Genomic DNA, 25,763 nt, shown 5'->3' on the forward strand with positions numbered 1-25,763 from the left:
GTCTCAAAAAAAGAAAAGCATAGCTGGATGTAATGCACTTTTTGTTTTTCTATTCTATTGTATTTTATTTTTCAAAATGCTGGTCATGGCCCCCTAAATTGACTTCATAATCCTTCTAGGGGACTCTATTCATAGTCTGACAAACACAACAGAGGAAAAAAGTGACTCATAAACTGATTATAATCTGAGGAAAACACACCCTGAGGTCAACATTTTCCTTTGGTCAATGTTTACTAGTTATCTGAATTTGTTTTCCAAACCCTGGAAGGCAACTGTGCTACACAGAACCCCAGTGCCAAGATCCCACCGTTCACATTACTCTCATCCTTTCGGGAGTAATACTTCTCATTACAAATCAATAAATGCACATTTCAAAACACATTCATGTCATGCAAAGTAAAACTGGCCAGCATCTCCACTGGTGCAGTGGCTCCCAGATCAGATGAACTCCACTGGACCAAACTGTGCAACATCAGATTCATCAGTCAAAGCAAACCTTCTTATTACAGAAAATTGTAATCTCTCATGTTATTGTAAAATAAGGCAACAATTTGCAATACTCAACATAACTCGGTAGAGATGTTTAGTTCAATATGATTTTATTTAAAAATGTGTACAGCTGAAGGAGGGATCTGATCTTTTGTTAAATGAAACCAATTTTCACAGTATATATTTGGCCATTTTAGCTTTGTAGTGAGTAATAACAGAAAAGGAAGTTTCTGTTCAAGATCCTCACTCCAGCACACTCAGCCAGGTGCCTGGCAAGATGACACATTTCCTGGTCTGAAGCTCACAGCCAATCCTTTCACTCAAGTGGAACACCAATTCTCCAGGCATACACACACATACACACATCTTATTTTCACTGCTCTACACAGGGCCCTGAGAATCCTTAATTTTAAAGTTGGGAAAAACGTGAAAGGATTCCTTAACTCATTGTCTGTGACAAATCCAACTACCTTTTAACTCTTAACAATTCCAAGTATAAAATACTTGAAATTTACAAGATGCTCCATTTAATGGAACTCAAATGCTAAAAAATTAGGTCAAGTAACATGCTTTAATATTTTTAAATGTTACTTAAAACATTGAGACAAGATAACGCAGCACATTCTTGGTATTATAAACTCCTACTGACGATTGCTACTTGATGGCCAAAAACATTTAAAGAAAGAGAAGAAACCATACTGGTATACAACAATATCTGCAGGGAATGTCATGTTTTACATTTTGTTAACTGAAATTAAACCTGACAAAAAAACCAAAGATCTACAAAACCGACACCCATGTCATCTTAAATGATGAGGTAGATTGTTTCCTATGCAGTAAAGTGAAGATAACAAAAAAATCCATACAACTTCCAAATCCTCTTTAAAAAAAAAAGTTCGGGTTATAGTCACTTTCACAAACAAGACATTCATAAACTATAAGGTGGAGAGGTCATACTCAGGCAGGTTCTTTACTTGATGTGTTACTTGGAGATTCAATAATCAGTCTTGGGTCAATCAACTCTCTCCAAAATACAGTGATCTGAGGAAAAAGACAAAATACCCAGTTTAGGCACTTCATTTTGAGGTCATACAGGTTTTAGTAAGTTAAAATTTTCAGCCAAGTAAATTTTCCATCTGTGTAGAATGATTGAAGAACGGGAATAGTTTGGGTTCCAATAAACTGAGTTCAACTGCAGTATAGTAACTCTTTAGGCCAGGCGCTGTGGCTTGCACCTGTAATCCCAGCACTTTGGAAGGCCGAGGGGGAGAAATGCTTGAGCCCAGGAGCTCAAGATCTGCCTGGGAAACCTAGTGAGACCCCATTTCTATTTTTTTTTTAATTAAAAAAAAAAAAAAAAAAAAAAGAGGCTGGGCATGGTGGCTCACGCCTATAATCCTAGCACTCTGGGAGGCCAAGGCAGGTGGATCATCTGAAGTCAGGAGTTCAAGACCAGCCTGGCCAACATGTGTCTCTGCAAAAATACAAAAATTAGCCAGGCGTGGTGACGCATGCCTGTTGTCCCAGCTACTCGGAGGGCTGAGGCAGGAGAATCGCTTGAACCCAGTAGGTGGAGGTTGCTGTGAGCAGAGATCGCGCCACTGCACTCCAGCCTGGGTGACAGAGTGAAACTCTGTGCTGGGAAAATAAATAAATAAATAAATAACTCATTTACTTAGAATGAAGCTAAATTTTACATTAAACATATTTCATCTTTCTTTAATTAACAGCAGGAGATGCAGGGATTGCAGGAGGGAGTAGCTCCCCCAGCCCCTGCATTTGATTTGCCCTGTGGACAGGTGGCCTGGAGACCTTCTGGGAACTAGATGTGGTCCAGATGGGTATCACTAGGCTGCTGATGCCCTTTTGCGCCGCTCTGTAGTTCTTATCCTACACTACCTAAAAACAGGAACTATTTCACAGCCCACCAAGAGAAAAACGCTAAGGCTTGGTCCTATGAATGAATAATGAGGGCCATCTAGTGTCAAGAAAGGTAATTACAGGCTTTTTGTTTTTGAGACAGGGTCTCACCTCTATAGTCCAGGCTGGAATGCAGTGGCATTCAGGACTCAGTGCAGCTTCAACCTCCTGGGCTCAAGCGATTCTCCTGCCTCGCCCTCACCACCCCCAAAGGTGACTGGGACTACAGGCGTGTGTCACCACTCCTGGTTAATTTTTGCATTTTTTTGTAGAGACGGGGTCTCGCCATGTTGCCCAGGCTGGTCTTGAACTCCTGGACTCAAGGGATCAGCCCGCCTCAGCCTCCCAAAGTGCTGTGATGACAGGCATGAGCCACATTGCCCAGCCTAATTATAGGCTTTCTATTCTACTTCAAGCCTCTGTTTAGGGCATAGAGAGAAAAGCCTCCAAGGTTTAATTTTCCAATGAGGTTTCCAATTTCAACCAAAAAAAACTATTGCAAATAAAGAAATACAGGAGACCAGGCCAAATCTGCTGATCCTACCACAAACACTAAAAATGTGTTTCTGGAATAAATCCCTAAAAGTGTCATCTACCTTAAAGACAAGGTAAAACATACAGTCTGGCTAGGGTTTCTCCAAGTTCACACTTCAGAAAAAATATGTTTGCAATATTGAAACTTACAGAATAATATCTGTAACATTTCAAGTATAAACACCTTAAAAGAGAGCATTTTCTTAAATCTAACTTCTATTTAATGCCACCATAACCTAATGAGCTAGCCACTGCCAGCAACTCTGGTAGGTCTGGCTGCTCAAAAAGGTATAAACCGGCCGGGCGCGGTGGCTCACACCTGTAATCCCAGCACTTTGGGAGGCCAAGGCGTGCAGATCACGAGGTCAGGAGATTGAGACCATCGTGGCCAACACAGAGAAACCCTGTCTCTACTTAAAAAAATACAAAAAATTTGCCAGGCGTGGTGGCGGGCGCCTGTAGTCCCAGCTACTCGGGAGGCTGAGGCAAGAGAATGGCGTGAACCCGGGAGGCGGTGCTTGCAGTGAGCCGAGATCGCGCCACTGCACTCCAGCCTGGGTGACAGAGTGTCTCAAAAAAAAAAAAAAAAAAAAAGGTATAAACCATATACTTCCTAAAATGGCAATGTAAGGATTTAAACAAAGTCAGAGGATGGGATCATCATTTTATGTCACTCTTCAAACTGTTGTGCTATTATAAGTTGGAACTCGGGCCAGGCACGGTGGCTCACGCCTGTAATCCAACACTCTGGGAGGCCTACGTGGGCGGATCACTTGAGGTCAGCAGTTCGAGACCGGCCTGGCCAACATGGTAAAACCCCGTCTCTACCAAAAATACAAAAATTAGCTGGGTGAGGTGGCAAGCGCCTGTAATTCCAGCTACTCCAGAGGCTGAGGCACGAGAATCACTCGAACCTGGGAGGTGGAGGTTGCAGTGAGCCAAGATCATGCCACTGCATTTCAGCCTGGGCAACAGAGTGAGACTCTCTCACAAAAACCAAAAGTTGGAACTGTGGTAACACTTGGGGGATAGTGGTGACTGCAAGGGGACATAATAGAGGCTTCTGGGAGTGGGTGTTATATTCTATTTCCTGATCTGGGTCTGGTTACATGGGTATGTTCATGTGAAAATTGTTCAAGCCATGTAATTATATGTGCTTCTCTGAATGTGTATGCCAATAAAGTTTCTAAATATGCTACCCTTTCCTACTGGAATCCTTATATAGCTATAATTTTAAACAACTGTACATTCTTAAAGAAAAGTTTGTTATTTGTGCATCTTATCACATAGGCTCTATGAGGGCCAAGATAGTGCCTATTTGGCACTTGGCACTGGTATTGCCACACCATAAGAATGCCAGATTCCCCCCCAGGGCCTGTAGTGCAATGTCACCTTCCAAACCACAGGTAATTGGTCAAGAGAGAACGAATGGCCAAGCAACGCAAGAAGAGAAGCACACCTACCTTGCTCTCCTGTGTCACAGCATACTCCACTACCTCGGCTCCATTTTCATTGTGATAAACTAAATCAAATTTCCCAGGTTCTCTCAAGGCTGAAACAAGAAGATAGGGAGGAAAGAGAGTAAGCCATTTTTCAATAGTTAAAAACGTTCCTCTACGGGGAATTTATATCATTAAGAAAACAGCCACAAACAGTCAATTAATGTGAAGGCTGGGTATGTACAGGAAAGCACGGGATGCTTAATACAGGCGGATCCTGAGAAAAACCCTGGACCAGGGGGACTTCTCAGCCATTTATCAGAGAAAATCTTTCCTTCATAAGCTTGATGAACTGTCATTATACTACCAGAATTGCATATGGCACCACAAGATAATCCCCAAAATTAATTATGTGTTTAAACAAGGGAAGGTAATATGAAATGCTGCTCTGTCCTTAGAAATCACATATGCTTCCTACTATTTGGTAACACAGGCAGTCCCCCCTTTTTTTTTAAGACAAGAGTTTTGCTTTATCGCCCAGGCTGCAGTGTAGTGGCACAATCTCGACTCACTACAACCTCTACCTCCTGGGTTCAAGTGATTCTTGTGCCTCAGCCTCCTGAGTAGCTGGGATTACAGGCATGCACCACTATGCCCAGCTAATTTTTGTATTTTTAGTTGAGACAGCGTTTCACCATGTTGGCCAGGCTGGTCTCAAACTCCTGGCCTCAAGTGATCTGCCCGCCTCGGCCTCCCAAAGCGCTGGGATTACAGGGGTGAGCCACCACACCCGGCCTCAGTCCTTGCTTTCTATGGTAAAATGGGATTGGAAAAATGATTGTGCAAACTGAAACCATGCAAAACAATCTTAATAATCAATAGGAAAAATTATTATTGTCTTATGAGTTTTAAAAAATTTTGCCAAAACATTAAAAACCTTTACTACATAGGGAAATTAAAAAATAGTAAAGTAAATACACCGTACTTATGAGTACAATGTAATTACATTAGGAACACTGAGAACTAACTTTCTTTTTCTCTTTCTACACGTTTTATTTCTTTGTAAGAAACTTGTCAAGGGGAGTTTGAACAGTGCTTGTGTTCTTGCCCTGTAACTTATAATACAGAGCAAGCATCTTCTCTCTGCTTTGTACAACTGTTGTACTCTTTTCTAAGTTTGAAACTGCTTTCTACATTTTATCCTTTGAACTTCTAATGTCATGAAATAGCTCAAAGAATTTGTTTTTTACTTTGTAAAATCTTTGTTTTTGCTGGTGTCACTTTGGGGACATTTTCATCCTTTTTGCCACGACCACTTTCCTCATTTATGTCAACAAGTTCACCTTACTGGCAGTGTCAACATTCCTACAGTGAGCTATTTCTTCTACAGACTCTCCTTAAATTCAGTTTGGATGGCACTTTCAGCATCACGACTTTTGTTTCTTTGCTGTGCCTTTATCTTTGTGGGCCAATTCCCTACTTCGATTATACGTGTTGTAAAATGTCATGCAGGTTTATCAGTGAGAGACAAGGAGGCACCACAACTGCATGCTCTGCTCTGTATGTGAAATGAATAACAGATGCACAGTGACCAGTCACTGACGGACTCTGAAAGTACTGACTTGACTGGTAATGGATCATGACGCGTATCTGTTACTTATGTTATACGGTGATATGTGGACTAAAGAGCTAGCTGTACTTTATGCACTTACAGTTAACATATGCAATGTTGCTGGGGGACTGGTATTACTTAACTAAACCAGGGTAACTGAAATTTATGTATATCAGAACCACCACATCAAGGACAAGTGACATTGCTATTAGAGAACAGATAAATCCATTTCTTTCTTTTTTGCTTTTGAGACAGGGTCTTGCTCACTTAGCCTGGAGTGCAGTGATGCAATCATGACTCACTGCAGCCTCGACCTCCTGGGCTCAAGTGATCCTCCCACCTCAGCCTCTCAAGCAGCGAGGACTACAAGCATGTACCACCACACTCAGCTATGTGTTGTTTTTTTTTTTTTAAGACAGAGTCTCACTATGCTGCCCAGGCTGGTCTTGAACTTCTGGGCTCAAGTGATCCTCCCACTTTGGCCTCCGAAGCCATTTCTTTATTTTTTTTTTTTTTGAGATGGAGTCTCGCTGTCGCCCAGGCTGGAGTACAGTGGCGCGATTTCGGCTCACTGCAGGCTCCACCCCCCGGGGTTCACGCCATTCTCCTGCCTCAGCCTCCCGAGTAGCTGGGAATACAGGCGCCTGCCACCTCGCCCAGCTAATTTTTGTATTTTTAGTAGAGACAGGGTTTCACCGTGTTAGCCAGAATGGTCTCAATCTCCTGACCTCGTGATCCGCCCGCCTCGGCCTCCCAAAGTGCTGGGATTACAGGCGTGAGCCACCACGCCCGGCCGCCATTTCCTAATGCCCTAAAGAAGAAAAGTTCTAAGTGGATGTCATCACTATTAATCACCTGACAAGCACTGATCAGGCTGTATGTACAGAATTTCACAGTGGACAAACTTTTCTGTCCACCATTCCTAAGAAAGGGGATTTCTATAAATGAAACCTCATCAGAAGAAAGGTAGGAAACCTGGCCAGGCACAGTGGCTCACGCCTGTAATCCCAGCACTTTGGGAGGCTGAGGCGGGTGGATCACGAGGTCAGGAGATCGAGACCATCCTGGCTAACATAGTGAAACCCCGTCTCTACTAAAAATACAAAAAATTAGCCAGGTATGGTGGCAGGTGCCTGTAGTCCCAGCTGCTCGAGAGGCTGAGGCAGAAGAATGGTGTGAACCTGGGAGGCGGAGCTTGCAGTGAGCCAAGATCGCCCACTGCACTCCAGCCTGGACAATAGAGTGAGACTCCATCTCAAAAAAAAAAAGAAAGGTAGGAAACCAGTGTAAGTTATATATAAACATTTACTTAATATCATAAAGGAACTTTGTTCAAAAACTCTTTTGACTGATTACTGTTAGCTGAATCTTTTATTCAATCCCTTATTTAAAAATAAACAGAAGGCCGGGTGTGGTGGTTCATGCCTGTAACCTCAACACTTTGGGAGGCCGAGGTGGGTGGATCACAAGGTCAGGAGATTGAGACCATCCTGGCTAACATGGTGAAACCCCGTCTCTACTAAAAATACAAAAAATTAGCCAGGCATGGCAGCGGGCGCCTGTAGTCCCAGCAACTCGGGAGGCTGAGGCAGGAGGATGGTGTGAACCCGGGAGGCAAAGCTTGCAGTGAGCCGAGACAGCGCCACTGCACTCCAGCCTGGGTGACAGAGCAAGACTCCGTCTCAAAAATAAATAAATAAATAAATAAACAGAAAACAGGCTGGGCAGGGTGGCTCACACCTGTAGTCCCAGCACTTTGGGAGGCCAAGGCAGGTGGATTGCTTGAGGCCAAGAATTCAAGACCAGCCTGGCCAACATGTCAAAACCCATCTCTACTAAAAATACAAAAATTAGCTGGACATGGTGGTGTGTGCCTGTAATCCCAACTACTCTGCAAGCTGAGGCACGAGAATTGCTTGAACCTGGGAGGCGGAGACTGCAGTGAGCCAATATTGCGCCACCACACTCCAGCCTGGGCGACAGAGTGAGACTCTGTCAAAAAAAAAAAAAACAATTAACTGCTTTAGGATCTTCTAAAGGAAACGGGATCCCCCCTGCCCTCTGGCCAGGGACCCCTACAGTACAGCTCAAGTTAAGCTACATATTATAAAAGCCCTCTTATTCCAGGCATTCAGTTCCAGTAACAGGTGGGGTTCATCAGAGATAAAGCCAGTAACCATTTAAAATGATATGTGAAAGTGTATGTATACACACTTTAGACATTTTGTTTTGACTTAATATACAAAAGTATACTCATTTGACAATCTTTTGAAATAGAGCTGAGTAGGTCTTACGAGTTCACTGAATAGAGCTCTTTTTTTTATAAACCATACCATTGTATTGTCTGCAATTTCCACAATTTACAGTTTTGGGGTTTTTTTTATTTTTTTTGAGACTGAGTCTCACTCTGTCACTCAGTCTGGAGTGCAGTGGCACGATCTCGGCTCACTGCAACCTCCACCTCCCCGGTTCAAGCGATTCTCCTGCCTCAGCCTTTCCAGTAGGTGGGATTACAGGCGCGTGCCATGACGCCCGGCTCATTTTTGTATTTTTAGTAGAGACAGGGTTTCACCATGTTGGCCAGGATGGTCTCAAACTCCTGACCTCAAGTGATCCACCACCCTTGGCCTCCCAAAGTGCAGGGATTACAGGTGTGAGCCACCATGCCCAGCCTGGGTTTTTCTTAAATAAGGCAAGATTGCAAAAATTTGCAAGGCAATCTAAGTGCTGAATCTTCCTCAGTTTTTACAAAATTCCTCCCAATCTTTTATAGCTGACCCACTCATCCATAATTTCATAGCATTTCCTGAGTCAGCATTCAATTTAGGCTTCCCAGGAATAACTCTTATAATCAATTTTCATCAGTTCATATAATCTTTTATGAAATTATATAATTACAGTAATAAGAACCAGCCCAACAGCTTTGGAATATATCCAACATCTCTATGAGCCCCCAGGGCTACAGTGTGCTGAAAGAAGTGGGGAGCGCCAGTTATATGGAGGCCAAGGAAGAGAACATCTCCTGTGTATAAAAGCTATTTATAAACCACTGTAGATAGAGTCTATATTTTCAAATTCTTTTCTAAAAGCGACTCACCAGGTAAGGATGAAAGAATTTCTATATCTACTTGCTGGGTCTCTGGATTGTGGCTTAATATTTTTCCTTCCTTTCAAAAATAAAAGTCCAAGTCAAAATCAACATGTAAAACACCGTGAATATACTAAAAACTACTGAATTGTAGACTTTAAAATGGTTAAAATGTTGAATTTTATGTTATGTGAATTTTATCTCAGTTGAAAAATTAAAAAATAAATCCACATATAAAGAAAATAAAAACAGGTGGACTGATAAACACTTTATGTGAATATACAGAAATATCTTCAGAGGCAAAATAAAACATTTAAATCATAAATGGCAGACGCTACCTTAAATAACTCGATGAAAGTAAAGATTACACCAGGGAACCAAAAGTGACTGAATAAGGGAAAAGGAGAAAAAATCACACCAGGTTGATATATTCAAGTGAGCACTGACCATCACAGCATTCATCAGGAGAGACTAGATATATCCTAATGGTGCAGCCTCGGTTCCTGATGCTTTTAGAACCCTTCTAAAACAGTGATCACAACCCCCCAGGAGAAACCAGAAGGCACTTTATCACTGATAAGATCCCAATTCCCCTTCTCCCAGGTCTCCAGGTGTGTGAGCTGATTTTCTAATGCATCAAGAGGATGCACTGACCATGCACGTGGGCGATGGGGAGACACATGGTAGCCTCCGGGGCTATATACTGAGAAGCCAAGCAACCAGTTCCTCCTGCCTCTACCTAGAATTTCTGAGCACAGTCAACAGTGTTTTTTAAAACCAGACTCAACAGGGAATCAGGGGCTTGGGAGACTACATTTTTGAGTACAGAATTTAACCAATTTAATTTTTGGAGACAAGGTTAATGAATAAAGCAGATGATCAAGCTGGATAACTGCATCTGAGGTCAAAGCAAAAAAGTAGGACCAATTTTCATTCTTAAAATGATTTTGAAAGCAATTTCAAAAATCTTCAAAAAATTTTGCCAACTAAAGTAGGCAAATCACCTTCCAACGTCAATAACTATGAAGACTAATACCAATTTAATATGCAATTTTTTTAAGTCTCGTTTTGTCACCCAGGCTGGAGTGCAGTAGCATGATCTCAGCTCACTACAACCTCCACCTACCAGGTTCAAGTGATTCCTGTGCCTCAGTCTCCTGAGCAGCTGGGGCTACAGGTGCACGCCACCACGCCAGGCTAATTTTTGTATTTTTAGTAGAGATGGGGTTTTGCCATGTTGGCCAGGCTGGTCTCGAACCCCTGACCTCAATTGATTCACCTACCTTGGCCTCCCAAAGTGCTGGGATTACAGGCACGAGCCACTGCGCCTGGCCATTAATATGCAATTTTTAAAAATCAGTATCATCTAGAATTACAATTTATAGAGGTTGTGGGATGTATCAATACAATGTTCATTTCCATTTCCTCATATATCACACAATTAAATTAGTTATCTACGGTAGGATGACAAAACACCCTGGTTTGTTCAAGATAGGTCTGTACATCTTTCCAGCATAACTATTAATAGCACTCCCTTTGACTCACAAGTATCCTGATTTAGGTGATAAATTACATGATCACCTCATCCATAGGAGATAGTAAGTGCCTAAGAAGATAAAAAACAAAACACCAACGACCTAGAACTAACCCACCAGATCCCTTCATTAACTGATTCTTCCAGCCTGCTTTTGAGGAAATATTTTTTTTCTTTCTTTTTTTTTTTTTTTGAGATGGAGTCTCGCTCTGTCGCCCAGGCTGGAGTGCAGTGGCGTGATCTCGGCTCACTGCAAGCTCTGCCTCCCGAGTTCACGCCATTCTCCTGCCTCAGCCTCCCGAGTAGCTGGGACTACAGGCGCCCGCCACCACGCCCGGCTAATTTTTTTTTTTTTGTATTTTTACTAGAGAAGGGGTTTCACTGTGTTAGCCAGGATGGTCTCAATCTCCTGATCTCGTGATCCGCCCGCCTCGGCCTCCCAAAGTGCTGGGATTACAGGCGGGAGCCACCACGCCCAGCCTTGAGGAAAGGTTTTTATAAAGATTTTAAAAGTCTTCCAAGGCATCAATCCAGATTAAATCAAATTCCCTTGTGTTTTATCTATGTTACTATATTAACATTACCAATTATTACCTTAAAAAATGGTCTTACATTCCATATAGTACATCAAAAAAAAGAAAGAATGCAGTTTAACAAGATTTTCAACAAAATTTTGGTGGGTGAAAAAGAAACATGTAATTCTGTGATCCCACTGAGTTAAGCTTTTACTGAACTATGAAAAACCTCGAATGCCAATATAAAGACTCATACAGATATTAAGTAAGTAAATTCCATGGATAATACTTATGAATCACCTGTGGTTAACTGATAATGCAAAAGAAATCATACTAGATCATAATAACCAGAAGTAATTCACAAATATGTAAAATAGATTCCCATGATGAAAATAATCAAATCTTCTTGCTGAGAACTATTTATTTTCTTTCAAAGTTTAGAATCATGAGGGAATGAATACCCAAATAAGTTGGTCTAAACTAATTAGAAAAAAGTAACTAAAAAAATTAAACTGTCTGGGCATGGTGGCTCACACCTATAATCCCAACACTTTGGGAAGCCAAGATGGGATTGCTTGAGCCAAGGAGTTTGAGACCAACCTGGGCAACATAGCAAGATCCCGTCTCTATGTAAAAACAAAAAATTAATATATTTTTTTAAAAAGTAAAAATTAAGCTCATCATTCTCCTACTCTATTCTTCCCAAGTATAAGGTAAATAACACTGGGAGACTTCCCAGTGATACTATTAAAAAGTTGACATTTCCATTAATGTTTTCATTTTCTACTTTCTGGTATTTTTATTTAGTAAAAAAACAAATCTGTATTATCCATACAAGTAGTATTAAATATGACTTTAGTCTTATTAATATACTGACAACTTACTTTTAAATAAACATCCTTACCTTGTAGTCAGAGACATCAGGAGAGTAACTGGATGTTAGTTCCAAAAGCTAAAGAAGAAGAAAAAACCCACAAATACATAAGCCCTCTTATCCTCTCACATTCCCACAGCTCCTCCACCATGCCATGTTGGGGTGTCCACCCCCACCAGTTTGGGAGCCCTACCAGGAACCCATGACAACACTGGGGTTCCAGTGGGAAGGGCTTTTACAAACACATTTAACCTGATTTGCTAAGTAAGTTTACTTGGAAGGGGAATGAACCTTTTTTGCTGTGACTATTGTTTTGAAATATACCTTAAATGCAATCTTTTCTCCAACTTGAGGGGCAGCTGCTAACAGTGGTAACAGACTATAGTCCTTCTTGGGTGTCTCTACTGGATTCTGAAAAACAGTGTTAGTCATGTGACATCATTACTGGTGAGAAAATGTGAATCCATGACATGAACTCCACACACATTCTAAGGGGAAAGGGAGGAGGTAACTTACAAAAAATAATATTTACCTGGATAATAGTAGATGAATTTGTTACCACGTCATTTAATTGCTGTTGCCTCTGGTTGTCGGTGCTTCTATTTACAACACAGGAAACAGGATGCCCTCGTCCTCGACCTCTCCCCCGCATACCCCGTCCCCTAGCTCCCTTCCAAGAAAAAAGGTTCTCTTCTCTACCCCATCCTCTTCCTAAACCAGCAGGGAGAGACACACTGGGAGAAGGACCAGGAGCCTGTCCACCACCATTTGAGCCAGAACGCCTCCACCCAGCAGCACCTGCAGTCTGTGATGACAGCCCTGGGCCTGGACGACCTCTTCCTGCAAAAAGGCCTAGTGTCTTTAAGAAACCCGCAGCACACTCCGGGATGCTCGATGACATCACGCATTGGTCATCTGACTCTGAACTAGAGTCTGAACTAGAAGATGTTGTTCCAGAGGTCTTGCCCTTGCTGGGGGTAAGGCTAAAGCCAAGTTTTATAGCCAGTTTGTCTGCAGTTGTATTTTTGGTAGAGGGTTCTTCCTTTGATAACTCAGTTGGTAATTTCTCTGAGGAATTTCTGGCCTCCAAAGTGACTTTGCTGGGACCATCACTGATAGATTCATCACAAGACTCAGATTCCGAGGAGGAACTGGGACTCTCTTTTGAGCAAACGCTTACACTACCTTTCCTTTTGGCTTTAACAAGGCTGTTTCTAGCAGAACCTTTTGGAGAACTACATCTCTGATTGGCCCAGTCTTTCACTGCCTGTACTTTAGGAGACTTGGGATTCTTGGCCTTTTTTTTATATTCACATTTCTCCTTTTTCTTTGGTGATTTTCTTTTGGTCTCTTCGTTATCATCACCCACTGTGCCACAGGTTGCTTTATTTTTTCTCTTGTTTTTTTTGCTGACAGTCTGATCTGTGACAGCTTTTGGTTCCAGATCCAAGACCTTCTCATTATTGTTATTGTTCTCTTGACTCTTCCAATGCTTCTTTGAATATTTGTAATCTGGTTCAGTTTCTTCATCCTCCTCTAACTGAAATGCCCGCTTCTTTGCTTTTCTAAGAGGTAAATTAGTGTCACCATTACTGATGACTACAGAATTCTCAGCAACTCCTCTCTCTTCTAATTTAACTCTGTCAAAAGAACAAGAGAGAAAGCTAGAGTGAGCAATTTGTAAACACATCTCCAGGACACAGTTATATACTGAGATGACTCTACAAAATGTAACTACCATCAGTCAATGAAAAAATGTCACATCCCTTAAAGACAAAAGACTCTTTCTGGCAAAATGGCCTATATAATAGCATTATTCACAGTCAACTTTCAAATGGCTAGTTTTATTTATTGAATAGCTACTGCATCCCAAATATATTTTATACATTTTTCTCTAAACACCAACACAAAGTAGGTATTTTTAATTTTACAGATCGCAAAATTACAGCTCAGACAAGTTACTTGCCCCAAATCTAGAGCTGGTAAGTAGCAGAAAGGCAATTCAAACTTCAGTCTGTCTAACTTCAAACTCACAATCTTTCTATGATATGCATGTCACCTACCCTAAAAGGTGATAATGCTGATTATCCATTTTGTTTCAGAATGTGGGCTGCTTTCTTTAATAAGATTTTACTCTTGTTTTAAGTTAGGTGAATACTAAACAATTTATGTTCTCTGGGGTAGTGGCAGCCATCTGTACAATTCCATGACACTCTGTGAAGCTTAATTTTATGTATCAATTTGTCTGGGCTATTGGGTGTCCAGATATCTGGTTAAAATTATGCTGGCTCTTTTCATACCACCACAGTGGTGCACATGAATATACTGGCTGATGCTCTCAAGAGCATCAACAAAGCTGAAAAGCAAGGTAAATGCCAGGTTCTTATTAGGCCGAGCTCCAAAGTAATTGTCCAGTTTCTTTTTTTTATTTTAATTTTAATTTTTTTCTTTTTTGAGACGGAGTCCCAACTCCGTTACCCAGGCCGAAGTGCACTGGCGCATTTCTCAGTTCACTACAACCTCTCCCTCCCAGGTTCAAGAGACTCTCGTGCCTCAGCCTCTCAAATAGCTGGGATTACAGGCACCTGCCACTATGCCTCGCTAATTTTTGTATTTTTAGTACAGATGGGGTTTTGCCATGTTGGCCAGGCTGATCTTGAACTCCTGGCCTCAAGTGCTCAAGTGATCCGCCTGCCTTGGCCTCCCAAAGTGCCGAGATTACAGGCATGAGCTATCGCGCCCAGCCCCATTGTCCAGTTTCTAACTATAATGATGAAGCATGGTTACACTGGCAAATCTGAAATCACTGATGATCACAGAGCTGGGAAAACTGTTGTGAACCTCACAGGCAGGCTAAACAAGTATGGAGTAATCAGCCCCAGATTTGATGTGCAACTCAAAGATCCAGAAAAATGGCAGAATAATCTGCTCCCATCCCACCAGTTTGGTTTCACTGTACTGACAACCTCGGCTGGCATCATAGACCACGAAGAAGCAAGACGAAAACACATACGAGGAAAAATCCTGGGATTCTTTTTATAATGATGTAATACATATTTACAAATATATTGCCTCAGTGGAAAAAAAATTATGCTGGGAGTATGTGCGAGGTTGTTTCTGGATGAGATTAACATTTAAATTGCTAGACTGAGTAAAGTACATTGCTGTTTCCAATGTGGGTGGGCCTCATCCAACCCCTGCTGAAGGCCTGAATAGAACAAAAAGACTGAGTAAGGGAGAATTCGCTTCTCTGCCTGACTCTTCAAGCTGGGACATCAGTCTTCTCCTGCCTTCAAACTCGAACTTGAACTAGAAAGATACCATTGGCTCTCCTTGGTCTATAGCTTACCAACTGAACTTAGGACCTCTCAGCCTCCACAACCCTATGAGCCAATTCCTTACAATAAATCCCATGTCTGTGAGTCAGTGAGTGAGTATTTGTGTGTGTGTGTGTGTCTGTGTGTCTTACTGGTAATGTTTCTCTGAATAACCCTACTTCATCCAAAATTTCACTATAGGAAAGCAATTTTGTTCCTCCATCAACAGGCAGCAGCTAATCCTCGTATGTGCAGTCTGATGATGGAAGTCTTGAGATTGTCCTCGATGTTAAGCAAATTGTAAGTACTCAAAAATGCCTGTTGGCCAGGCACAGTGGCTCACGCCTATAATCCCAAAACTTTGGGAGGCTAAGGTGGTAGGGTCGCTTGAGCCCAGGAGTTTAAGACCAGCCTGGGCAACATAGGGAGACCCTGTCTCTCCAAAATACAAACATTAGGCTGGGCGCAGTGGCTCACGCCTGTAATCCCAGCACTTTGGGAGGTCAAGGCGGGCGGATCACAAGGTCAGGAGATCAAGACCATCTTGGCTAACACAGTGAAAATACAAAAAATTAGCTGGGCGTGGTGGCGTGCAACTGTAGTCCCAGCTACTCGGGAGGCTGAGGCAGGAGAATCGCTTGAACCCGGGAGGTAGAGGGTGCAGTGAGCCGAGATCACGCCACTGCACTCCAGCCTGGCGACAGACAGAGACTCCATCTCCAAAAAAAAAAAAAAAAAAAAAGACCATGCATCTACAGCTATTTGACTTGAAGGTATGACCTGTGATTCCTGCAGCCCTACTACCTACTGTTCCCCAAGACATTAATTTCAGTTTTTAAAATATTAAGATTATAAACTGGTGTGGTGGCACATGCCTGTAATCCCAGCTACTCAGGAGGCAGAGGGAAGATCATTTGAACCCAGGAGTTCAAAACTAGCCTGGGCAACACAGTGAGCCCTCATCTGGGAAGAAAAAAAAAAAAAAGAAAGAAAATATTAAGATTGATAGGCAAAATACCATCCAGAGAAAAAGAAATGGTTCTCCTGGGTCTGCTTAGTTACCATTCCTGTCAGGTGCACCTTCCCTGGCAATATTCTCTATTTCTTTACCTGGATTACAGACAAAGAATAGAGCTATCCTTTTACAAACAAAAGTACATGCAGTTGTCCTTTCACAAGTAGAAGTGAATTACCTAGGTCACTAGTGATGAAAGAGAGTTGATTCCAAAAATCTTTAAAAACAGATCTCCACTTTTCTTTTTTCGAGATGGAATTTCGCTCTGTCACACAGGCTGGAGTGCAGTGGCATGATCTGGGCTCACTGAAACCTCCTCCCCCTGGGTTCAAGCGACTCTCCTGCCTCAGCCTCCCAAGTAGCTGGGATTCCGGGCACCTGCCACCATGCCTGGCTAACTTTTTGTATTTTTACTAGAGATGTGGTTTTGCCATGTTGGTCAGGCTGGTCTTGAACTCCTGACCTCAGTTGATTCGCCCACCTCGGCCTCCCAAAGTGTTAGCATTACAGGCGTGAGCCACCATGCCCAGCCATCCCCACTTTTCATTCTAACTCTTTGCAAGGCAAACTAGGTGGTATTATCAAAATGTAAGTCCACCCTTAAAATCTACAATTTACCTTCTAGGATTCTGTTATGCAGAAACGCTGACATGCCCACCTGTCCAACCTGATACCCCCTACCCATTGCCTGCCAAGGCCAAAGTGAATGCCTGGGTTCAAATGCTATTTCTGCCACTGTAATTTTTTTAAAAATCACTACCTCAGCCTTTCTCATCTATAAAAATGGGGATAATGACAATAATTACAGTACTCAGTGAATTATTATACAGAGAGAGCATGCCTGACTCAGAACAAGTGATATCCAAATGTTAGCTCTAATTTTTATTAATACAACGAATGTTGTTAGTCCTATCATGGGTAAATTGGTGAATGTTTAAAAGTTGTACAAGTCTGTATAACTTTTCTGGCAGCTAATTTGACAGTACTTATGAATTTTTATGTGTACCTTCTCTTAGACCAATGAGTATCTCTTCTAAGAATAAATCCAACTGAATCATTTTCCCAGTACAAAAAAAATACAAGAATATTCACTAAAGTACTATGCAGCAAACAGAAAAGAATGACGTACATCACATACTTTACATACTGAGATAGCCCATGATGGGTAAAAAAGCCAGATGCAGAACAGTATGTTATGATATTTGTATTTTAAAAGTGTAAGTACATATGGTTGCACATGTATAGAAATCTGGCAAAGATATACCCCACACCCCAAACCTAACCAAGGATACTTCTGGAGAGTGAGGTGTGGGAAAAAGCATATGATAAAAGAAGTAGGAAACTTTTTCCCTTGGACTATCCAAGGAGCCACTAACTACAGCAATGTGAAATGAGAACTCATCTCTAACATTTTGTTTTGTTTGAGATGGGTCTTGCTCTGCTGCCCAGCCTGGAGTGCAATGACACGGTCATGGCTCACTGCAGCTTCAACTTCCGAGGCTCAAGTGATCCTCCCACCGCAGCCTCCCAAGTAGCTAAGACTACAGGCATCCATCACTCAGCCTGGCTAATTTTTTTGTTTGTTTTTTGGGGGTTTTTTTTGTAGAACAAGGGTGTCCCTGTGTTGCCCAGGCTGGTCACAAACTCCTGGACTCAAGTGATCCTCCCACCTTGGCCTCCCAAAGTGTTGGTATCACAGGCATAAGCCAACATGCCTGGCCCATCTCTAATATTTAATCAATGTGTTTTGTTTTGTTTTGTTTTTTGAGGTAAGATCTCACTCTGTCGCCCAGGCTGCGGTGCAGTGGCACCATCTCAGCTCACTGAAGCCTTTAATTCCCAGGCTTAAATGATCCTCCCACCTCAGCCCCCCAAGCAGCTGGGACTACAGGCATGTGCCACCATGCCCAGCTAATTTTGTTGTATTTTTCTGTAGAGATGGGGTTTCACCATGTTGCCCAGGCTGGTCTCGAATTCCTGAGCTCAGGCAATGGGCCTGCCTCGGCCTCCCAAAGTGCTGGATTATAGGCATGAGCCACGGCGCCCAGCCTTCATCAAGTATTAATTGCCAGAGTTAAAAGGGTCAGGGAGGACAGAATGCACTGTTTCCTTACAGAATTGACTCATCAAAAGGGAGTTTCTCAGGCCGGGGACAGTGGCTCAGGCCCAACACTTTGGGAGGCCAAGGTGGGAGGACTACTTGAGCCCAGGAGTTTGAGACCAGCCTGGGCAACTTAGTGAGACCTCTCTACTAAAAATAAAAAACTGTACCTGTAGTCCCAGCTACTCAGAAGGCTGAGGCAGGAGGAGCCCTTGAGCTCAGGAGTTCGAGGCTGTATAAGCCAAGGTTGCGCCACTGCACTCCAGCCTGGGCAATGGAGTGAGACCCTGTCTCAAAAAATAAGGGAGTCTCTCTGAATCTACTGTAATTCTGAGGGCTGCACGATTAAAAAAAAATTAAAAAATTAATTAAAAAAATTAAAAACCACCAGACACAGTCGCTCACCCCTGTAATCCCAGCACTTTGGGAAGCTGAGGAGGGCAAATCACTTGAGGTCACAAGTTCGAGACCAGCCTGGCCAACATGGTGAAACCCCATCTCTACTAAAAATACAAAAAAAATTAGCCTGGCACGGTGGCAAGCGCCTGTAATCCTAGCTACTCGGGAGGCGGAGGCAGGAGAATCGCTTGAACCTGGGAGGCAGATGTTGCAGTGAGCCAAGATCGTGCCACTGCACTCCAGCCTGGGCAACAGAGTGAGACTCTGTCTCAAGAAAAATAAATAAATAAATAAATTAATTAAAATAAAATAAAAAAACCAAATCTGCCAATACCCTGATCTTGGACTTCTAGTCTCCAAGAGTAAGAAATAAATTTCCATTTTTTAAGCCATACAGCCTGTGGTATTTTGTTATAGCGGCCCCAGCAAACTAACACAGGGGGCCCCAAGCCAATGGAAGCACCGCCTCCTCCTCCCAGGAGAGTTAGAGACCACCTTTAGGAACTCGCTGTCAGAAGTCAGAAACCTGGGGGCAGACGAAGCCAGATTCCTGGGGCTTAAGAGAATGGGCTATGAGGAAACAACAGTGGAATACAAGTGTGTGGTGCATCTAAAGCCTCAAAGGCTGTTTCTCAGGATTCCCACAACCTGGTTCCACTTTTCCTCATTAGACTTCTCAGTACTGCCAATGATCCCAACAGAATGCTTTGGCTGGTCAGACTCATCTTTTTACCAAGTCCAGCCAGCTTTCGTCTCTACAGCTGTGCTTTGATCATCCAACATTTCCCACCCATTCTTCAAGGTACTGCTCCATTCCCTAACCATTTTGTTCCATGCTGACCTCCCTTTTCTCAACCAGCTTCTGCACTTACCGGTATAACTTGGTCTAACTATTCAGTCTAATTGTCTGTATCACAGAAGGTAATATACAAAGGTATGAAACTCATTATTTGGGTCCCAGTCCAACAATATTCGGTACTTTGAGAATAGAGACTATGTTTTCTTCTGTAGCTCTGAAGAAAAGTGAATTTGTCAGGGAAAAACAATGATTGTGGGCATAAAACAACAAAAACAAAGATGAAGTTTCCAGATTCATCTTTTTCTACGGTCTGCCCATTTGCCACTGAAGCCACTAGACAGGTATTTTTTGCCACATGCAGCTATGCATTTGAAGCATTTAGGAAAGATTTGCCTGTCATCGTGTTGTAATTATTACTTATAACAGTTTTCATGGTTTGTTTCTGTCATTGTTAACTTCATTATGAAGAATGTAATGCCCAGATGATTCATTAAAGTATAATTATAGTTAGCTACAAGTTATTAACTCATTAGGCGAGAGACAGTTCAGAAAGTAAACTTAATAAGATGGGACACAATCCTTAGAATTGTAACATTTAAATAATCCTTGAATTGCAGAGAGAATAGAGACCTATTTCACAGTCAATAAAAAGGGGGAAAAAACTCTTTGAAATTTGGATTATTTCAAATTGTCATTTGAAACAGCTGAACATTATTCAATAAATCATAACATCCTGATTTGAAGATGCAGTTACCATTCCAAATTAAATTCCCTGACGTTGTGAAGAAATCTTACGGAATCTGACATGCTTGAGGGTAAGGAATATTCAACGACAAAGGGCAGCAAGAGAAAATAGCCTGGTTCACAACTCTGGAATTAATTCACTGTAGCTGAAGCTTAAAGGGGGTGGGGGGAAGGAAGGCTGGCACAGTGGCTCACGCCTGTAATCCCAGTGCTTTGGAAGGCTGAGGTGAGAGGACAGCTTGAGCCCAGGGATTCGAGACCAGCCTGGGTAACATGGCGAAACCCTGTCTCTACAACAAATACAAAAATTAGCCAGGCGTGATTGCCTGGCCTGAAGTCCCAACTACTCGGGAGGCTGAGGTGGGAGGATTGCCTGTGCCCAGGAGGTCGAGGTTACAGCAAGCTATGATCGTACCACTGCACTCCAGCCTGGGCATGGGAAACCCAGTCTCTTTATTTAGAAAAGGAAAAAAAAAAGGCCTGAATAAATCAGTCCAAGATATGAATCCAAACTGGAATGATCAGATACCATCATCTTACTGTGGCAACTCAACCACATTTCAGCAATTCATACTACAATTGCTTCTGGATACTCACCTCATTATCATTTTTTTAACTTCCAAAAGCATATTTAAGATTATTTTGTGTTTCCCAATTTACAGCCCAAAAGGACTCAAGACACTTATTTGAGAGAACCCCAAAATGTCTGGGTGAGACACAGAATGATACACCACCAGAAGTCTCAGGGGACACTGGGCATATGAGAACTGAGGTTGGACAACAGCATGTTATGAAGAAAACGCAACGATTCCCCTTTGTCAGCTTCCTGCACCTGACCCTGAAGGCCGCCATGGGTAAGGCCGGGTCTCCCGCACATCTGCACCATGGGCACGGAACACAGTCGTACAGTGCCTAGCTAAGCGCGGATGTGCTAAATCAAGGCTGAAAGAAAGCCTGGCCCTGCCCTTAGGCATCAGGGTTTTTCCAAGTTTGATTCTCCTGTCATCAGAAGCATCCCGGGAAGGATGCTCGTTACAGTGCAGATTCCAGCCAGGCGCGGAGGCTCACGCCTGTAATCCCAGCACTTTGGGAAGCCGGGAGGATCACTTAACGTCAGGAGTTCAAGACCAGCCTGACCAACACGGTGAAACCCTGTCTCTACTAAAAATACCAAAAAAAAAAAAAAAAAAATTAGCCGGGCATGGTAGCGCCCGCCTGTAAGCCCAGTTACTCAGGAGACTGAGGTGGGAGGATCGATTGAACCCGGGAGGTGGAGGCTGCAGTGAGCTGAGATCGCGCCACTGCACTCCAGCCTAGGTGACAGAATGAGACTCAGTCTCAAAAACAAAAATAATAGGAGCCGGGTGCGGTGGCTCACGCCTGCAATCCCAGCACTTCCAGAGGCCGAGGCAGGCGGATCAACTGAGGTCAGGAGTTCGAGACCACCTTGACCAATATGGTGAAACCCCATCTCTACTAAAAATACAAAAATTAGCCGGGCGTGGTGGCGGACGCCTGTAGTCCCAGCTACTCGTGAGGCTGAGGCAGGAAAACTGCTTGAACCCGGGAGGTGGAGGTTGCAGTGAACCGAGATCGCGCCACTGTACTCCAGCCTGGGGGACAAAGCAGGACTCCGTCTCAAAAAAAAAAAATAATAATAATAATAATAGTAATAAAAATGCAGATTCCTGAGCCCCAAAGTTGACTACACCAATCAGGATCTCCGGGGTTCGCGAACGTGCATTTTTACAGCCCCACCCCGCTCCAACCCTCGTCCCCTTCCCCATCCCCCATCCCCCTTCCCCATCCCCCATCCCCCTTCCCCATCCCCCATCCCCTCCACTACCAGGTCTAGCGGCCTCAGGCCCGGGCGTGCGCAGGCGCGTCCCCCGCCTGCCGCCCACCCGGCCGTCCCGCTCCCTGCGCCGCGCACCTGAGGCAGTCGTTGTCTCTCACCAGGCGCGCGCTCTCGGCGGGGGGCAGGAGCCCCCCCTCCAGGTAGAGGCCTAGGAGGGCCCCAGAACTGAAGCCGAAGCGCTGGCGGATGAGACTAATGAGATCTGTGACGACTCGGCATCTGTTCAAGTCGACCAGAAGCCAGAAGGCCGTACAGTGCGGGGTAGCTGGCGGCGGGTAATCAAATTGAAGCCGTAGCCTGACCGTCTCGGAAGCTGCCATCTTGTTCGGTGCTCAACGGAAGCCGAGAGATACCACGGGGCTACCGAGAGGCGTGCTCGGGCGGCTCGCCCCTCCCCGGAGCCTTTGGCGTTTGCCACCTAGTGGTGGAACCTTGCTACTACAGGCTGCGTCCAGGCGAGAACTCGGAGCGAGGTTGATTTCATTCAATTTTGTTCACGGCAGGGCTGAGGAAGGGAGTAAGTGAGATGCCTTTATTACATTTCTACTGGGCGCTATGTAGGGTCTCCTAATTAAGGCAAGTCTATGGATAAATAACATTTCTCCTCAGCAGTAGTCTTCTAAGATATTTGCTCATCGACGTGAAAGATTTTTATAAAACAATCGTAACACATTTCGCTGACATTTTTCATCATAATGAGTTGAAAAAGATGTAAGTCCTAGTGTGTTCTCAATGTTGAAATTTTGAAATAACACTGTTAATCATTCTTCCAAATGTATCCAGTGGAATATAAATACCTTAGCCTTTTAATACCCACCACCAAACAAAAATGTCCTTGCATTTCTCACCAAATAAATAAATCAGTATTTACATTATTTCTTCTATTTTTTGAACTAGAATTTACATTTCTCCACGTAATATATATTAACTCCTTTAATTTTCATGACAAAAGTTAGGAATTATGAACTGTTATCCTTATTTAGAGGATTTTAAAAAAACAAGGTTGAGTTTAAGAAGTAACTAGAGGCCAGGAGCAGTGGCTGACGCCTGTAATCCCAGCACTTTGAGAGGCCAAGGTGGGCGGATCACTTGAGACCAGGAGTTTGAGACCACTCTGGCCAAAATGGTGAAACCCCAACTCTACTAAAAATATAAAGATTAGCCGGGCATGGTGGCATGTGCCTATAATTCCAGCTACTCGGGAGACTGAGGCAGTAGAATCGCTTGAACCCAAGAGGTGGAGGTTGCAGTGAGTCAAGATCATGCCACTGCACTCCAGCCTCGGCAATAGAGCAAGATTCTGTCTTTAAAAAAAAAAAAAAAGAAGTAACTTCCCCAAGTTCACTAGACTAGTTAAGTTGTAGATACCAGGGAGTCAGTAGATGAATTGAAAACAAAAATTTTTAATTGAAAATAAGGGTTTTTTGGATTTTCTTTTTTTAGAGTCTTGCTCTGTCACCTAGGCTGGAGTGCCGTTGTGCAATCTCTGCCTCCCGGGTTCAAGTGACTTCCCACCTCAGCCTCCCTAGTAGCTGGAACCACAGGTGTGAGCCACCATGCCCAGCTAATTTTTGTATTTTTTGTAGAGATAGGGTTTTTCCATGGTGGCCAGGCTGGTCTCGAATTCCTGAATTCAAGCAATCTGCCTGCCTTGGCCTCCCAAAGTGGTGGGATTACAGGTGTGAGCCACCACCTCCGACCAAAAGAAAGTTTATTAGAGAATTAAAGGAATAAAAGAATGGCTACTCCATAGACAGAGCAGCAAGCCCATACATAAGTATACTCAGTCAAGTACACTTATAGTTACTTCTTGACTGTATGCTAAACAAAGGATGGATTATTCATGAGTTTTCTGTATCCCAAGGAAAGGGGCAGGGATTTCCCTCAGAACTGAGGGTTACTCCCCTTTTACACCATACAGGATAACTTTCAGGCATTTCCGGCTGGGCGCAGTGGCTCACCCCTGTAATCCCAGTTTCTCCACATCCTGACTACCATTTGGCATTGTCACTATTTTTTAGTCATTCTGGTAGATGTGTTGTGGTATGTTGTGGTTTTATTTATTTGTTTGTTTGTTTATTCTGAGGCTGGGTCTCATTCTGTCTCCAATGCTGAAGTGCAGTGGCATGATCACAAGGCTTACTGCATGCAGCCTTCACCTCTGAAGCTCAAATGAACCTCCCACTTCATCCTCCTGAGTGGCTGGGACTACAGGTATGCACTGCCATGCCCTGCTAAATTTTGTAATCTTTGTAGAGATGGAGTTTTGTCACATTGCCCAGACTGGTCTCAAACTCTTGGGCTCAAGCTATCCTGCCACCTCAGCCTCCCAAAATGTTGGGATTACAGGCATGAGCCACCATGCCCAGCCTCTTGTGGTTTTAATTTGTATTTTCTAATGGCTAATAATGTTGAACATTTTTCCTGTGTTTATGTGCTGCTTCAGTGAAATTCTCTTCAAGTCTTTTACATCTGCTCTTATTAGATTGTTAAATTTTGAGAGTTCTTTATATATTCTCGATAGTAGTACTGAGGCAGGAAAATAGGATCTGGAGGCAGGGAACATAAGGCCAATTCACACTTCCGCTGTGACAGGAAATATCCTCTTCATTTACATAGGGCATACGAGGAGTAAATGACTTTCTAACTTTACCTCATCCTCTCCATTTACATAGGACATACACCAAGAAACCAGTGGAAACCTCTAGAGGCTATTTAAGCCCCCAAAAATTCTGTAACAGAGCCCTTGAGCCCCTATGTTCGGGCCTGCTCCCACCCTGTGGAGCGTACTTTCATTTTCAGTAAATCTCTGCTTTTGTTTGTTGCTTCATTCTTTCCTTGCTCTGTCTGTGCGTTTTGTCCAATTCTCTGTTCAAGCTGCCAAGAACACCCTCCACCGATAACAGTACTTTGTCAGATATGTGGGTTGCGGATATTGTCTTCGACTCTGGAGCTTTTTTTTTTTTTTTTAAATCATTCTCTTAATAGGGCCTATCACAGACCAAAAGTTCTAAATTTTGATGAAGTCCAGTCGATCAATTTTTTCTTCACTGCTACCTCTGCCTCCCAGGTTCAAGTGATTCTCCTGCCTCAGCCTCCCGAGTAGCTGGGGACTACAGGCACCCGCCACCACACCTGGCTAATTTTTGTATTTTTAATAGAGATAGGGTTTTACCATGTTGGTCAGGCTGGTCTTGAACTCCTGACCTCAGGTGATCTGCCCACCTCGGTCTCCCAAAGATCTGGGATTACAGGCGGGAGCCTCTGTGCCCAGCCTGTCTGTTTTTTGCTCTGTTGTCCAGGCTGGAGTGCAGTGGCAAGATCATAGTTCACTGCAGCCCCTACCTTGTGGGCTCAAGCAATCCTCCCAGCTCAGCCCCCCAAAGCAATGGAATTAGTCGTGTGAGCCATAGCCTGAGTTAATTTTTGGGTAAGAGTTATATCAGCGTTCATTTTTGTTTGTTTGCTTGCCTCTTGATGTCCAATTGCTCCAGCACTATTTGTTAATAACACTATATGTCCTCC

General features: G+C 43.2%; 1 protein-coding gene across 1 annotated transcript; it reads right to left on the reverse strand.

The window, feature by feature from the left end:
- Positions 1-585: 585 nt before the first annotated feature.
- Positions 586-22,593, reverse strand: COIL (coilin). The gene is made up of 7 exons (XM_003272288.4): positions 22,314-22,593; positions 12,538-13,645; positions 12,330-12,416; positions 12,036-12,083; positions 9,092-9,161; positions 4,407-4,495; positions 586-1,530 (listed from the first exon to the last, which is right to left on the reverse strand). Exons 1-7 carry the CDS (start codon positions 22,556-22,558, stop codon positions 1,447-1,449), a joined length of 1,731 nt encoding a protein of 576 aa, XP_003272336.1. The 5' UTR covers positions 22,559-22,593; the 3' UTR covers positions 586-1,446.
- Between the last annotated feature and the right edge of the window lie 3,170 nt (positions 22,594-25,763).

Source organism: Nomascus leucogenys, chromosome 14 (assembly GCF_006542625.1).
Source record: "Nomascus leucogenys isolate Asia chromosome 14, Asia_NLE_v1, whole genome shotgun sequence".
Lineage (NCBI taxonomy): Eukaryota > Metazoa > Chordata > Mammalia > Primates > Hylobatidae > Nomascus > Nomascus leucogenys.

What these genes read in the sequence shown, in the direction of transcription:
- COIL (XM_003272288.4), bottom strand. Translation starts at nt 22,558, where the DNA reads ATGGCAGCTTCCGAGACGGTCAGGCTACGGCTTCAATTTGATTACCCG. An exon ending in ATTCATCTACTATTATCCAG is followed by an intron (nt 12,417 to 12,537) that starts GTAAATATTATT and finishes ACTGTTTTTCAG; the next exon opens with AATCCAGTAGAGACACCCAA. An exon ending in GAGAAAAGATTGCATTTAAG is followed by an intron (nt 12,084 to 12,329) that starts GTATATTTCAAA and finishes CTTCTTCTTTAG; the next exon opens with CTTTTGGAACTAACATCCAG.